The sequence below is a fragment of the Eriocheir sinensis genome, chromosome 63 (genome assembly GCF_024679095.1).
Source record: "Eriocheir sinensis breed Jianghai 21 chromosome 63, ASM2467909v1, whole genome shotgun sequence".
Classification (NCBI taxonomy): domain Eukaryota; kingdom Metazoa; phylum Arthropoda; class Malacostraca; order Decapoda; family Varunidae; genus Eriocheir; species Eriocheir sinensis.
The window spans coordinates 9,669,399-9,685,164 of NC_066571.1; the positions used below are offsets into that span (position 1 = coordinate 9,669,399).

At 40.0% G+C, this 15,766-nt stretch overlaps 1 protein-coding gene across 3 annotated transcripts; it reads right to left on the reverse strand.

The window, feature by feature from the left end:
• Window positions 1–1,336: 1,336 nt before the first annotated feature.
• Window positions 1,337–15,513, reverse strand: LOC126987011 (two pore channel protein 1-like). 3 transcript variants are annotated; one of them, XM_050843644.1, is made up of 21 exons: window positions 14,715–15,513; window positions 13,527–13,696; window positions 13,182–13,264; window positions 12,555–12,675; window positions 12,189–12,317; window positions 11,262–11,323; window positions 10,355–10,528; window positions 9,589–9,690; window positions 9,200–9,326; window positions 8,746–8,828; window positions 8,041–8,159; window positions 7,600–7,744; window positions 7,130–7,312; window positions 5,976–6,040; window positions 4,901–5,052; window positions 4,539–4,752; window positions 3,741–3,831; window positions 3,354–3,470; window positions 2,807–3,003; window positions 2,511–2,689; window positions 1,337–1,935 (listed from the first exon to the last, which is right to left on the reverse strand). In XM_050843644.1, exons 1-20 carry the CDS (start codon window positions 14,830–14,832, stop codon window positions 2,538–2,540), a joined length of 2,604 nt encoding a protein of 867 aa, XP_050699601.1. In that variant the 5' UTR covers window positions 14,833–15,513; the 3' UTR covers window positions 1,337–1,935; window positions 2,511–2,537. The 3 variants fall into 3 exon arrangements, with proteins under 3 accessions (XP_050699601.1, XP_050699600.1, XP_050699599.1); XM_050843643.1 differs by having other exon boundaries at window positions 1,337–2,085; XM_050843642.1 differs by having other exon boundaries at window positions 1,337–2,689.
• Window positions 15,514–15,766: the final 253 nt, after the last annotated feature.

Here is a 15,766-nt window from a genome sequence, read left to right on the forward strand (position 1 = left end):
TTAGTTTTTATTCCAGGGGTACTTTTAAGACCCTGGTGGTAGTCTGAGCCTTCTTCTGTACCGTGAACCTAAAAGATCACGTAATTTACTAGTCTTTCGCGGGAGTTTAGGGCATTTCCAGGGGTACTTTTAAGACCCTGGTGGTAGTATGAGCCTTCTTCTGTACCGTGAACCTAAAAGATCACGTAATTTACTAGTCTTTCGCGGGAGTTTAGGGCATTTCCAGGGGTACTTTTATGACCCTGGTGGTAGTCTGAGCCTTCTTCTGTACCGTGAACCTAAAAGATCACGTAATTTACTAGTCTTTCGTGGGAGTTTAGGGCATTTCCAGGGGTACTTTTATGACCCTGGTGGTAGTCTGAGCCTTTTTCTGTACCGTGAACCTGAAGAAATACTCATTAGAATTCGATTAACCTCATTTTTGGTCTTTGGAAATAGTTGGTGTGAGAAAATAGGATAAAGAAAATAGGAAAAAGAAATAAAGAAAATTGGATAAAGAAAATAGGAAAAAGAAATAAAGAAAATTGGATAAAGAAAATAGGAAAAAGAAATAAAGAAATTGGATAAAGAAAATAGGAAAAAGAAATAAAGAAAATAGAAAAAAATAAAGAAAATAGGATAAAGAAAATAGAAAAAAAATAAAGAAAATAGGATAAAGAAAATAGGAAAAAATAAAGAAAATAGGAAAAATAAATAAAGAAAAAAGAAAAAAGGAAAAGAAGGATAAAGAAAATAGGATAAAGAAAATAGGAAAGAAATAAAAAAGTGAAAAGGAAAAAAAATAATAAAGAAAATAGGAAAAAGAAATAAAGAAAAAAGAAAAAAGGAAAAATAGGATAAAGAAATAAAGAAAAAAGGAAAAAGGATAAAGAAAATAGGAAAAAATAGGAAAGATAAGAAAGTAATGAAAGGAAACAGGGAGAGGTGCACCTAACCCCACCTAACATCACTATCCATGAACTTATCTAACCTTTTCTTGCGTGTATCCATCCTACTGGCACTCAATATGTCTACCAAGCCTCTTCCACCCATCCAACGCTCTACTGGTAGGCAAATCATTGGTAAACAAATAATCTGGAAACTCTAATTCCGCGGTGAAACGTTGTGAAACATAGACCACCTAAATGGTAAGTCTTTGTTGCAATATAAATATAAAAAAAATGATAAATATAATTACATAGCAAAAACATGCCATGCTACACTTTTTACCAGTCCTTGTAGTTACATGATTACGATGAAAAATGTAATGTATATCAAACTTATCTGCCTCAGTGCCGTGCATGGAGGCCAGAATGAAGCCCCAGGGTTCCATAAGACACAGCAAAGAAGTACTCACTGGTTATTTTATACAATATATTGAGTGAGCATCACATCTCCATAAAATCAGATCTAACACATCAGAAGACAACAGCTTTAACTTAACAATATGCACATATGATTTAAGGATGCAGCAATCTCATGGTCATGCATCATCATTACACCCCAGGTCACGTGCAGCTTGTATTAAAGAATATCTGAGGCAAAAATATTGAAGAATATCTTATGAAGCTGAATACAGAAATTGGCACAGACTTACTGCAATGTCACAAAATTTGCCTGCGCATGAAATATACACTCCATTAATTTTCTAATAATTCAATAACTCAAACTGTCAATAGCCCCAAACAGCAATTAACCATTGTATCGCCATCATAAGAGACACCATGATATTAATTTAAGCACCTGTGATACATGACTTTACTCATTTTTAGCTGCATTCATTTAAATATTATAATTAAAATAGCATAAAATTTTAAATATCAGTAAAATCTAAAGTTATTGTCAGTAATAACAGTGCTACACAACTAACAGACCTAGTAGAAGCATCTTTGGCAAATCTGACTCAGCATGGCACAGCTGTGATGAGCAGTAAACTATCCCATGAAGAGTATTTCACTGCTGAAGGAAGGAAGGAAGAGCTAAAGTAATCAGATCTACAGTTATCTAACATCCTGTAAATTAAAGTCAGCTACACTACTTGTAATGCTTACGTTTAAGTCACTGAGTTACTCTCACTAGTACATCTTCATTTACAAGGCACAATACCTGCAAAAAATGTACATTCTTTAGTTACAACAGACTGCAAAAACTGGTCGCTATCTTTATTCTAACCCCCAAACACTAGCACAGCTGTCACCTCCAGCCCACAGTGAATGGCTGAAAAACTGCCCTTTTCTTATGTGCTGTACAACCTTGCTCTATTAAGATTATGATTCAAACGAATCTTTCATAACGTTGCTAACAAATTCATTATAAATAAAAGCATATAAAATTACATTACCCGATTTAGTTTTTTTAAGAATAATCAAAATATATAAATACATCAAATATATCAAAATCGTTACATCAATTCATATCATTAAGAGCACAGTCTACAAGGCAACCCACACCCTGAACCAACAACATAACTAAATTCTTATGAGCTTTACCCTCCTATGATCTCCCTCTGTCAATGCAACCCATCCTGATACCTCAAAGCAGCGGCGGCAGCAGCATCACTAGAGGCTCCAGAGAGTGCGGTTCTGCCCTGCCAGGTAACTCTCTTCATCTTCAAGGTCGTGGTCGAGGCTCTCAATGTTTGGGCCGAGGTCGTGAACACTCAGCTCCTTCTCAAACATCTTCTGTAGCAGGACCTCCACATTCTTCAGCCCTAGAAATATAAACTGTTGTGTATCTCTATGGGGGAAAACGTTTACATCTATATACAGATTATTCAGCATTCAAAAAGCAGATATACACATGGTGAATGAAACACATGAGAGCTTACTTTTTGAGATGTGGAAGCGGACATCAGTTTCCGAGGAGATGTCTTTGCTGTTAGTGTAGAACTGTGAGACTCCGGGGGACGACCCAGCAGTGTCCTCCGCTGCTGGGGGCGGGGAGTCGGTTTCCTCCTCAGACTCCGAGCTGTCAGACACCACCAGATTTTCATGGCTCACCGTTGACATTTTCCTCGGCCGTTGTCTGAAGGAGAGGAAGCTGTGTCTCAGTACAGGGTCATGATAACCAATATTTTTTCTTCTTCCTAACTATATGAATAAGTACCAGAGCTCAGGAGGCACACACTTTCTCAAACTATCAAAAGACCTGCATGTGGGTTGTGAGGATGATGCATATTTCAAAACTAGATGAATTGATAAACAAGACCAAAAAATAAAAATAATCTGAGTAGGTAGGAGTCAGCGCTGGGTTACAAGTAATAAGAATTCCTGGAGTCTGAGTCACGAGGTGTAAAGACTAGGAATAAGAGTCTCAGGTGGAGTTGGAGGCTTTTCCCCCCAATTCCACAGCTTTGGTTAAATCTAGAAGCATACTTTTTGAAGCTGAGCCCCATCTCCTGAATCTTCTTTTCCATCTGCGTCTCGAGGTAGCCCTGGCAGCTGGCCGTGTACTCCAGGAGGAACACTTCCAGGACGAAGGCCGTGAAGATGCTGCACACAACAGGACGACAAAACATCTTATTTGTCCTCTCTTTGATAAATGTGGCTGGCAACATAACTCTATTCTTTTCAGTTTAGTTCACATTTCCCTTTCCTCTACAAACTAATCCACACAAGCAACAAACTGATATAGTATTTAATAGGTGAATTAAGTATTTTTTACACATAGTATTTTCTTTGTCTTTCTGCCTCTTTTTTGGTGTGCAACTTTGTACTTAGGGAAGAGAAAGGGATAAAAATAATTCCTCGTCTTGTACTTACTTGAGAACCACAATGACACATGTCAGGTGGAAGAGAATGAAGTACAGCCTCGCCCACGGGTCAGTCACGGTGGCGTACCCATAGGCAATAAGTGAGCACTTGTTAAGGAGGAATGGGCGGACAGAATTATTGTGTTTACGACGCAGTAATGAACACAAAAGGTTGTACATGAAACTGTAGAAGAAAAAAGCCCATTTTATGACAAAGGAGGCAAGCAAAGAAAACATGTGCTCCAATAAAATGAGTAAAAAGGAAGATGCCAAAGAGTTGTCAGTTTTTATAAGAGAAGCATTTTGATACTTCCTTCTGGAAAAGAGTTCAAGGCATAGGAAAAGGGACATACAGAGGAAGGACTGCTGTTCCCGAGTTCAGCAGTGTAAAGGATGAAAGAATGATGAGGATGCTGCATAAATGTTGTGTTAGGTATTTGAATGACAAAAGGATCAGCAGAAAGGCTGTATGAGGGAGAGATGGAGCCAAGTAGTTAGTAGAATCAAAAGAGAAGTTCCAATGAAAACCATGACAAAGATAGCAAACTTTATGGGGTAGAAAACACCCAGGAAAGGGGAGTTGGGAGAACTCTAAAAGCCATGTATTACATATGGGGACAAGGGGGCAACACTTTTAGTATAAGTCATATATATAAGTTGTCTAGTTTGTTTCTGGTTTTGTTTTAAAGGAAAATCTCTTTGTCATCCCATAAATTCGGTGCATTGTAACACACCTGGGCACAGACTTCAACACATCATCACACTTTTATGCACTGCGAGGAGCCGCATAGTTAGTATAAAAGGATATCATGCCACTGGTTGACAACGGTGAGTTCAAAGAGCACGATGAAGGCGTGGATGATGTCGTTGAAGTTGTTGTTGCAGTAGTGGTCCCGCCAGAAGTCAGAGTCCTGCAGCTTCTCGTTTCCACAGTACAGCTCAGAACCTTCGCCGTACCCGGAAAATTTGACCAGCCCTTGAAACGCCTCCATTCCAACGATGGCAAATATGTAATAAAACACCTGCAGACAAATTGTAGAGGGAGGATCTCATTAAATTTTAAAGGCATAGGGATTCCTCTCTTCTAAAGGTTCACAGTGTTTCTACTAAAGAGGTTCAGTGCACACACAGCAATGTTTAGAGGCAGCAAAGGTAGGTGGCGGTGCGTACCATCATGACGCCGCCGTAGGTGAGAAGGGAAGGCAGGATCTTGGTGATGGTGTGCACGATGACCTTGAAGCGGTTGACGCTGCCGACAATCTTGACGAGACGCAGCACTCGCAGCACCAACAGCACGTCCAGCGCCAGGCGACTCTCCTGCTCTGGGTGTTCAGAGAATAGTGTTGCTTCCTGCATGTTGGTTCTCTTCAGCTTGAAAACCTGACTCACAATTGCAACCCAAATAACCTCCTTCAACCAGGTATCATACATCTTCCCATTTAAGTGATAACAATCCCAACTGCTTGAGAAAGTTGGAAAGTTTTGTTTAGTCGGCGCAACATCTGTGGTCATGTGCCGGAGAGAGACAGAAGGGGAAGGAATCATAGGAGAAGGGAACAGATTCCAGAAGACAGGACACAACCCCCGATTAATACCCGGTACCCATTCACTGCTGGGTGGACAGGGGTGTAGGGTATCGGAAAAGCCGCCCAAATTTTTCCACTCCGTCCGGGAATCGAACCCGGGCTCTCTCAGTTGTGAGCCGAGTGTGCTAACCACTGCACCATGAAGACCCCACAACTGCTTGAGACTCTAACTTTTCCCACAACTACAAGAAGAATAACCATCTGCCCTGCCATTATAAATTGTTCAATAAATGAGCAAAAATTTACAACACAATATTCATTCAAATTAGTACCATAAAACCACAACTGCGCAAACCTATGCAGTAAAAGGCCAGTTATCTGTATGTTCATTATTCAGAACTCAACAATATTCACACGGGGACTCAGATCTGTAAACCTCAAGCCAAGACTATTTACCGTACTGTAGTCCCTCAAATAGTATGGTTTCCAATAGTTCGGTTTTGGTTTTATGTGGTTTTTCTAAGATTTTTTAGGATTCTTAAATTTCCCAACGAGCAGGAAATTCAAAAATCCTAAAAGATCTTCTACGACAATCCGTATAAAACCGAAACCGAACTATTGGAAACCGTACTATTTGAGGGACGAGTGTATTTCTGAACCATCGTGTCAGCGAGGATAAGTGAATAGTAGCACTTTTTGAAGACAACTATCGTACATACCATCAGCTACAATGGCTTCCACAACTCCTAAGATGAAGGCTGCACCGATCACCACAAAATCAAACCTGCGAGAAGTAGATTAAATGAAAGATGTGTTTTTACTGGAAATACTACGAGTAAATATTTCATGAGTATTTGCACAACTATACTGCTGCCTGTTTTGGAAGAAGAGCTAGTGGGAAGATGTAAGAGTGAGAACTGTAGAATAAAAAGGAGCAGGGTGTTCATTAGAAGGAATGTGGAGATACAAAAGGGTGAGTAAGAGGCATTTAAGTCCTTAATGAATGAGTGTGCCGGAGATAGCAAAAATGATAAGTATGCAAGTAAAATTCAGATTAGCATGGCTTTATCCACAGGGGGAGATAGACAGGAGTGAGATAGATGAAGCAATAACTACAATAAAAGTAAGAGAGGCCCCTGGCACTGACGGCACAACAGCAGAAATGCTTAGGGCGATGCAGTAGTGGAGTGGATGCTGTGACTGTGTGGCATGGAAATGAGGTGAAGTGCCAAGGGACTGGATGAAAGCCATTGTTGTGCTGCTGTATAAAGGAAAAGGGATCAAAGATGGCTTTAACAGCTATGGGGAAACAATCTTAGTGTGTCATAAAAGGTGTATGGAAGGGTTTTAAATGAGAGGATGATGAAAAAACAAGTGGATTGCAGGTAAAGAGCAAGGGAGATTTAGGAAAGGGAGGGGCTGTGTGAACCAGATGTTTGTAATGAAAGTGACAAGTGAAAAGTACCTAGAAGGATAGAGAAGGATAGGAAGCTGTTTGTGGCTTTATTGAACCAGTACCGGTTTGTGGTGTCTCATCTCTTTGAGTCTCAATAAGTCAATTTTAGCTTTAGATTCATTAAGTTTTGTGGCTGAACTCTCTTTGTGGAGGCTGTTTCACTGCTTGGTGCATCTAGCACACAGCCTTCCAAAACTAACAAAACTAATGAAATGAAGAAAACGAGAAAAGAAGAAATGAAGAAAAAGGCATTTGTAAAGGATGACAGATTCATAAGGTTTTAAAAACTGGGAGGGTGGAAGAATAAAGAGTTAAAACTGCTGTTGATCATCTGTACTGTGCGCACTTATTTTATCAATGTGTAATTATTACTGTGAAAAGGATAGCAAAGCACGAGACCAAACACACAGCACTTACACATTCCACACTTTCCTGAAGAATCGCCGTGAGCCGTAGGCATACAGCTTCAGGAAAATTTCCAGCATAAAGAGTGAGAGGAAGGCCCATTCAGCGGCATCGTCCCAAGTATCATCGCTGTTTGATATTCCAATCACAATGGCGTTGGTGAAGGTCAGCACGTCAAAGAAAATCCCAAAGAACCTAAGAAAAAATACAACGTTACCCGAACAGGACTCAGGACTTCAAACAGATATTTTGCACTCTTGTTGTGACAACAGTCCTAATACTTTTATATTCTCCAATAATATGCTTAAACAAGGAACAGGGTTGAGACTTAAGATCATGAAATATTAATAATGTTAACATATTATGAAATTATAAAGTAATAAGTTACAATTCTTCAGTCAATTCTTTGTAAAACTTTTCTCTCAACAGAAACCTCAAAACTTTATACTTCAGTATGATGTCATAACAGAACAGCCTCTTACCTGTTCTTGACAACTTTGCACAAGAGTTTTGAGGGTTTGGAGTAGTAAATGGTGGGGAAAAAGTGGGCCAAGAAGATGGTTCGGTCCACCACCTCAGACACCTCCACGTTGAGCAGGTCAGCCAGCTTCAGGAACTCCCCTTTCTCTGCACACAACCAGGAACAAGAGTCATGCAAGTACTTTAGTTAATTAGAAGGTTCTTTACCTAGCTGTTCCACATATTGCATTATGTATTGCTTAGCTGCAGGCAGTTTATGTAAAGGTCTTTCTGAGAGGCCACTCTCTCCTGATAAAAGCCCTGGTATTACTCACATCTATTACTACAAGTATGTTTACTAATGAGTACAACATCTGCTTACTTATCACCCCAATCCCTCCAGGAACTCACTATGCAGCAGGCGAGTGAAACCTGAATATACCCAAGTCTTTTTGACGACTCACCCAGGTAGTCCGAGCCGTCTGAGTCCAAGACAATCCACAAAACATTGATGAGCGCTGGATTCTTCTCGCTGTCCAGAAACTTCATCAGCTGCACAAACCTGGTTCTCGTCACCACCTGCCTGAGGAAAGATTTCAAGATGTATGTAAAGTTTTTTAAAGATTTTTTTTATATTTTATTTTTATTTTTACAACAAAGGAGACAGCTCAAGGGCAACAAAAAGTGTAGAACAAAAAAGTCCACTACAAGCTGCTCCCACAACAGAAAAAAGACTGCTTGAAGATCCTGTTTCTCTCCTTTCAATGGCAAGTTATTTTCCCTAATATAAATCCACTCCTTTAGTACAGACTCTATATTCATCACCTACATTTAACATTTCCATCAATCAATCTTTCCTTAGTAGTCCCCTTGAGTCAGTAGGCTGGAGGGAAAATAACAGTGTTTAGTGACTATTATATACTACCTTTTATCCAATGGTGCTGCAGAGAGAATCAGATATAGTTTCCTTTCTCTGTAGTATGTAATTTTCCCATGAAATCGCTCTTATTTCCTTAGTATTAATTTTGTTTTTATCACCTACATTTTGCATTTTGAATAAGAAAAATTTGTCCTTATTATTTTAAGTCTCTCCTCCCTCCCTTTCTATCTAAAGCTTCTCTAGACAATTTTTCCTGATCTTCCCTGCTGGTCACGTGTGCGTCACTTACTTGTTCCTCAGCTCAAGGGCGAGGATTTTGAATGCCTTGCCGAGCTGCTGACGCTTGCTGAACACAGCCTTCCTCACTTCATTCTGTGGGAGGAGGAGAACACTCAGCTCCAGTGGGTGGGATACCATTGACCCTAATAATACAAAGACATTACTTCTACCTGCTTCTGAGGGTAATCTTTCCAGGAGTGTCAGAAGTTTCATGGAAGTGAGTTGTTAAAGGGAAGTGTTAGGTAATGGTGGTGGAAAATGGAAGTACAATGTCCACATACATGATGAAGAAGCTTCAGTATCATGGTGAGATAACTGTAAAATCAAGCAGGTATTTCTTTTGTGATGCAACTAATAAAATGGCAGACAGAAGGAAAGAGTATAAAGATAAATGCCTGACCTATCAAAGGCTGTTAGGTGAAGAGGCAGCAATGAGTATTGATTAAGGATCAGGCAACACATACTTTTAGGTGTTTCCTGTAGTTGTTGTAGATGACGGCCAGGATGATGTTCATGTATATGAAGAAACAGATCACTAGGAACACCACGAAGAAGATCACATAATACGTGGAGAGGTCAAAGGCCGGCATCCTGGGGAAGGTTAGGTCACTCTCAGGCTTCTTAGATGTTAATGGTGTACAACCACACTGCCATGTCATTACAAAGACAGTATCATGTTAGTTAATGATAGCAACCAAACCTGAAAAACTCACCACATTTACCTGCTGCTGAACCTGAATTAAAATCTAGTTTATAGTGTGACTTTGCATGTTTTTACACTATACTAAACACTGCTGCCTTTTACTTTACTGTGATAGAAAGACTTGTAAACACTCCACGGCTGGCTCCTTACATGATGTCCGGGTTGTTGGCTGTGGTGACCAGGACATAAAGGTCAAAGATGCTGTCCCAGTAAGACTCAAAGTATGGCCTCCCGTCCACCCAGGTCATTCCTCTGAAAATACAAGACAGCAAGTTCAGCAGTCCAACCCGTCTGTTGCGATTGGCATGGATTTCGCCTTCACTGGTAGCCTGGAAACATATAGTCCCAGGTCAAGGGGTTGAGTCTACAAGAGTACCTCAAGAATTTATCAACAAGTGAGGAGGCTGAGAAGTGACAAGCTCAGTATACACACACAAGTAAGTGATTTCACAGAATAAAAAACGGCAGACATTAGAGGTTATATGGCATCATGGTCAGAAAAAAACACCTATAAGGTAAAAGAAAAGACACAGTAACATATTGAAGGGCAATACAGTACTAGAAGAAAGAAAGTTGTGAGTTATGATAAGATGATCTAACTTATAGTGTGTGTGTAATCAACAAAGGAAAGATGTATTACTAAGTTATGATAATTCTGAAGGGAAAATCAGTGAGATGTGATAATGATAGGAATGGAGGAGCCAGAAGCAGAAGGGCATAAAAAACAGAGTTGGAAATAGAGAACCCACAGACAGAAGGAGTAGAGGAGCCAGAGCCAGGGAGTGGGAAGAATGTCTGAGTACCTCCTGAGAAGCAATGGACTGTAGATACATTACACACATGATCAAGCAAAGGATGACATGCACATAAACTCACGGAAAAACAGCAAGCAGAAAACTAATCCATCCTTTCTAACCTTCCACCAAACAGTTTGTAGGCCATCAGAGCAAAGATGGCCAGACTGAAGAAAAAGAGGAACAGTACGTTGACCACATCTGGCAGGGTGCGCCGCAGGTTACGGAAAGATCTCCTTATCTGCCGCAGCTCAGGAAAGTTGACGGCAAACAGGGGACGCAAAGGTCTTGAGAATCTGTTAAAGGGGAAAGCTGTAAAATATACTCATGATATGTCAAACAAGCCTTCATTGCACTCTCGGTAAGATTGTTTACTGGCAGATATTCATTAGAGAAACTTTAATATAATCTTTCAACAATGTTCTCAAAACTCATTTCTCAATTGATGGAGCTTAACAGTGCTGGCTTAAAGGACTGTATTGTATAAGATGAGAGTCAGCAGCCTGTAATTTGAACAATGATAATAAGAGAAACAAAAAAAATAAATTATTGCAATATATGTAGACAAACAACAACACAAATAAACAGATCAGAAAAAAAGTGTCATCATATATTTGAAGAAGTTACAGGAAGCAGAAAAAGCAAAACATAAACCCTCTGCTCTGAGTTATTCTTATTGAGGCAGTTCTAATATACGTAAGTGACCCATCAAAGAACACAAATAAGCAGACAAACCTGAGAACACAGGAATTTCCACAAACTTAGACACTTGACTTTGGATACAATATTTTTTTACTGCAGTTGTAACTCAGAAAAGTTCATTAAAACAACATATAAGTAAATGACTTCATTAATGGGATGAGCTAAAATTTGACTGCATAACCCCAAACACATTCCACACAAACAAACAAATAGACTGGTACACAGCACAGGCATGCAGCCACCGAGACCACAAACAGGCATTAGCTTCCAAGTTATAGTGATCAGACAATTAAGTCGCAAAGTCAAAAAGAACGGAAGCCAACTTACCGGACAGCATAGATTCCACTCTCTGTTAGGCCAATATATATAACCATATCTAAAAAGGTAATCTGCAAATACATCAAATATTACTTTCTATGGCAGGCAAGCAATTGGTAGCATTCAGCAACTAAAGCAAGTTAAGGACCAAATACTTCTAGAGTAAAAGTAAAACAAAGCAGTATGGGAGAGAAAAGCAAGTCATGAGCTGCTGAAGCAGCCCAAACACAGCTCTTTGTTATTTGTGTTTCTTCAGAATCTAAAGATGCATAAACTCTAACAACCACATGCAGCAGACTCTCCCCAATAACAGCTTTAAAATGGACATTTTTTGCAATATCAGTAAGTTGGAATAGATACTATTTCAATAATAATGTTTGGATTCTCTTAAATAATGGATGTTTCATGGTGGGTGTCCAACAGCAACATTGTGTTTCATCATGTTGATGATATACACAGTTGTCTGTTCCCATTCACTCAGTGGAGTAATACTGCGGCCGCATGTGACATTTTGTGTGACATTAGGCGAGTCTACTATGCACAATTAGTATCAACATAATGCTTAGCATGTTCCTTTGAACAATTACTGAGACAAGTATCATACTAACTTAGATCTACAAGAATAGAATAACTTAAAACAAGCAATGGTGGCACCAAGTAAGTACTAAATGAGCCCAAAAGTTAAGTGTATCCAAACAGATACACAGAGATAACGTGGCAATTTTGTGTCATGCAAACCAGAGAGGAGCAATAAGATGATGAATCTGCATCCTCTGGGCTGGCATACACATTATAACCTCATGCTAGAGAAAACATGATGCAAGTGCACAGCGATCAAAGTTACTACACCAGATTAGAACCCGGCAGTAAATGGAGCTCAGCGGTGAAGGTTAACTGTCTAAAAATCAGTACAGCAATAAACAACATGAAACTTACTGCTATTAGTATTACAATTAAGATATTTTTCGTATCTGACCAAAATCTGGTCAGAGGAGTGAAGATGCTGATGTGAGTCAAGCGGAATGCATAGAAGAGCAGGATCCCCGTCTCCATGAGCATTGTGACCTGCAAGATGAGGTGACATTAGTAGGTTTAAGTGCCTTTACAATTAACCTTAAACCAAATCTATGCAAAAGATACAGTCTTATATGCTACTTCTTCAAAAAAATCAGGTATTCAAACTAAAAAGCTAGTGACTGTTATAGTGTGGAAAAAAAAGTCTTACCACACTATTTAAATCAACCAAAACATGTTACAGTTCCCCAAATGAAATATACAGGGAAAAAATAAACAATAACTTGCCCAATAGCTCATCTCCAGGCCTGGCACAGCAGGTCTTTCAAACAGGGTAAGCAAAAAATGCATCAGAATAAAGAAGAAAAGGGCTACTTGTCCCCATTTGTTCTGATACATGCGGTACAGTCTGAAAGTACAGTAAACTTGTCATGTTACTGCCACCCTTGGGAGTAAGCAATGTATCATACTGCATATGCATAAATGTCATCTTCAAATTTTAAAATCAACCAGAATTAATACCAGCACCATCATTAAGTGATTTCCATAAGGCAGGAAAGGGATTAGGAAAAGAACAATGGGAAAAGAAACCTTGAAAATCAGAAGAAAAATTATATAACTGAATGGATCACACTACACCCTCCTTTCAAGTGGTTCCCTACAACCCACACCTCAGATAGAGCCATGCTATTGTCTCGGAAAAGGTATGAACTTTGAGAGCCTATCATAGGTTTGAGGCGAGGTGATATGATTGTGATAAGAAATGGTGAGATTATATTGCCCTACAAACCCTTTTTTACTCAAGGTTATCACAAGTCTAATGTTTCCATTCTTGGTAAAAACTTAAATCACTTTCACAAACTGTTATTAATAGATTCTCTAAATTATCCATGAAGGGTACATCTGAAAACTCACTTTAAGTGTCTTTCTGACACCTTGAAGTCAGAATGCCTGCCATTAATAGCATCTTCAACATAAGTTGCTGCCAATAGCAAATTCTGAGGATATACAAGAAAAATATTATAAATAACATTTGAAACAATGAAAAGAGAAAGTAAAACACTTTGTATGGCATGAAAAAATATGGCCAAGTGACTTAGGTGGTGATCAAAACACTCAGTTCACAACTCAAGAGGACCAAGGATAAAATCTTAGGTCAAGGGAGACACTATAAGGGTGGTCCTTCCACACTGCAGCCACTGGTCACTCAGCAGAGGGAAGGTAGCAATATAAGCCAAGGTGCTGTGGCCTCACACTCACAAGGTCTGTTATTGGGGGTTCGCTGGTGGAGTCAATGGTCGCCGTCCCATCGGCTATATTATTTAGCTCAACAACATCCACCCGGGGGTTGTACACAACGCTGATGGGGCTCTCGTCCTCCTCCAGCGACCCTTTGCGCAGCTTTAGGGAAGACTTTCTTCTCTGTTGGACTGAAAAAGAGCCATCACTTAATACTCCCACAATGTTTTAAATGATAAAACTTATGATGAATAGTAACAAATGGTTATAATCTTATAATGGGAAAAGAATATGGACTATAATAAGAACAAAAGAAAAGAAAGAAAAAAGTAATATTCCTTGTAAGATCTCATAATATGACTGGTCCCCAAGCTGACAGGCAAGTGTAAGTCATTATGGTGAAACCAGATTGGCTAGATCATTTTTGCATTGGCTCCCGCGGGTCCTGTCCTCCCCACTGTTTTGCCACAGTCCCAACACCTATTTCTTCCTCTCATGTGTTACCTATAGTTAACATACAAGAAGAAAAGATAGGTGTTGGGACTGTGTGACAGAGTGGTGGGAAGAAAAGGTCCTACAGGAGTCAGCACAAAAAACAATCATGCCAATCTGGTTACACTGTAAATATTTTAATTTCATGGTTCATCCCGAGATATAACATCCATAACTGCAAGATAATAATTTTTTTTCTAAAACAACAAGTAAAGTACAAATAGATATTTTTCAAGAACTCTTTCATACATACTCTAATGCTAATGAGTGCTAGAACAGTAAAGAACAACCAGACACTATAAAACTTCAGGTGTCAAGAGGACAGAGCCCCCGATGGGAGGTTAAAAGTACATTTTCAACTGCCTTTTACTGATTCTAAGAGATATATGACTAAAGCAGGCTTTTCCCAACATAAGGGGCTCTGACCACCTTGATATATTGATGGAGTTTGTTGGAAAGAATTCTGTTATAATAAAAATAAAAAAATAAAAAATGAAGGCATGCCACTATATATATAGATATAGATATATATATATATATATATAGATATATATATATATATATATATATATATATATATATATATATAGAGAGAGAGAGAGAGAGAGAGAGAGAGAGAGAGAGAGAGAGAGAGAGAGAGAGAGAGAGAGAGAGAGAGAGAGAGAGAGAGAATTCATGAAGTATATATGTCACCTCTTGACAACACATGCAAGTTACCTCTTGGTGGAGGCGCGGGTGCCGCTGCGTCTGGTGTGTCCTGGGAGTCAGCAGCGTGGGAGTTGGCCTGATCAATGACCACCTTCAGGACCTCATTGTTCTCCTGTATGGTCTCCATTATGATGTGTGCCTGGCAGGGAGCTAGGGCAGAGACACGGACTCAGTGTGTTGTAGCAGCCAACAAATCCGTACCGTCATTTCCAACCCTCGGGCGGCAGCACACCTCACTGCCCCTCATGTGCCGCGGCTTCTCCCACACACAGCCTGCACCTATGACTTGTGGACTCTGGACACTTTGGTACACAGTTAGAGGTACTACGGTAATTAATTCGATGCAAGTATTACATTCACTCAGATAAATCCATCACGTCTGGGCCATGGCAGGCGTGGAGGGCAACCGTCCCTCTCCTGGAGTGTTTTAGGCGGCTAGTTAGCCTGTGGGACCACCGCCTATAGGACCCCGTCAGTGTTAAATGCTAGTGGCTGTTGGTGGTAGACTCTTTAGGAGCAGTGAGTAGCGGGCTTACTTTATTATTGTTTTCTTTTTTTTCCCTTGAACTGTCTCCTTTGCTGTAAAAAAAATGTCGTTCTGTTACCAGGGAAGGGCTTAGATCCTGCTGTATTGACCCGACTGTCTGCTCCTTCACCGTCTGGGGCTCTTGCTTTCCTCTTTCCTTTCCTCTTCTCTCGTTATGTACAGTTCTTTGTGCCTCTTCCCTCACAGCCTCGCGGGTCACGTCGAGATGAGCTTGGCGGCGGCGGAGGCGGCGGCCACTCCCCCTCCACCTGTTGACAGCTGGGGGCGGCGCGCGTTAATCCCGGGTTGTGTACTGGAGAAAATTGACGTTTACTTCTCACTTGCCTACAATTAAAGTTAAATATAAGTACAGGTGTTCTATTATCCATATTTCTACATTTTCTAACTACCTGGAAAGCAAGTAAGTCTATGGTACATGATGCCAGACACCTTCACTGTACTGTAACCCCGCCGCGGGCACCTGTTGCAGAAATGGAGACAGTGAACGCACCAAGACTTTTACCTCAAATCAATG

Excerpts from the sequence above, each read along its gene's own strand:
- LOC126987011 (XM_050843644.1), bottom strand. The coding sequence starts at position 14,832 with ATGGAGACCATACAGGAGAACAATGAGGTCCTGAAGGTGGTCATTGAT. Across the intron at positions 8,829-9,199 it reads ACTACAGGAAACACCTAAAA|AATGAAGTGAGGAAGGCTGT; the intron begins GTATGTGTTGCC and ends CTCCTCCCACAG. Across the intron at positions 3,471-3,740 it reads TGTGTCATTGTGGTTCTCAA|CATCTTCACGGCCTTCGTCC; the intron begins GTAAGTACAAGA and ends TGTTGTGTGCAG.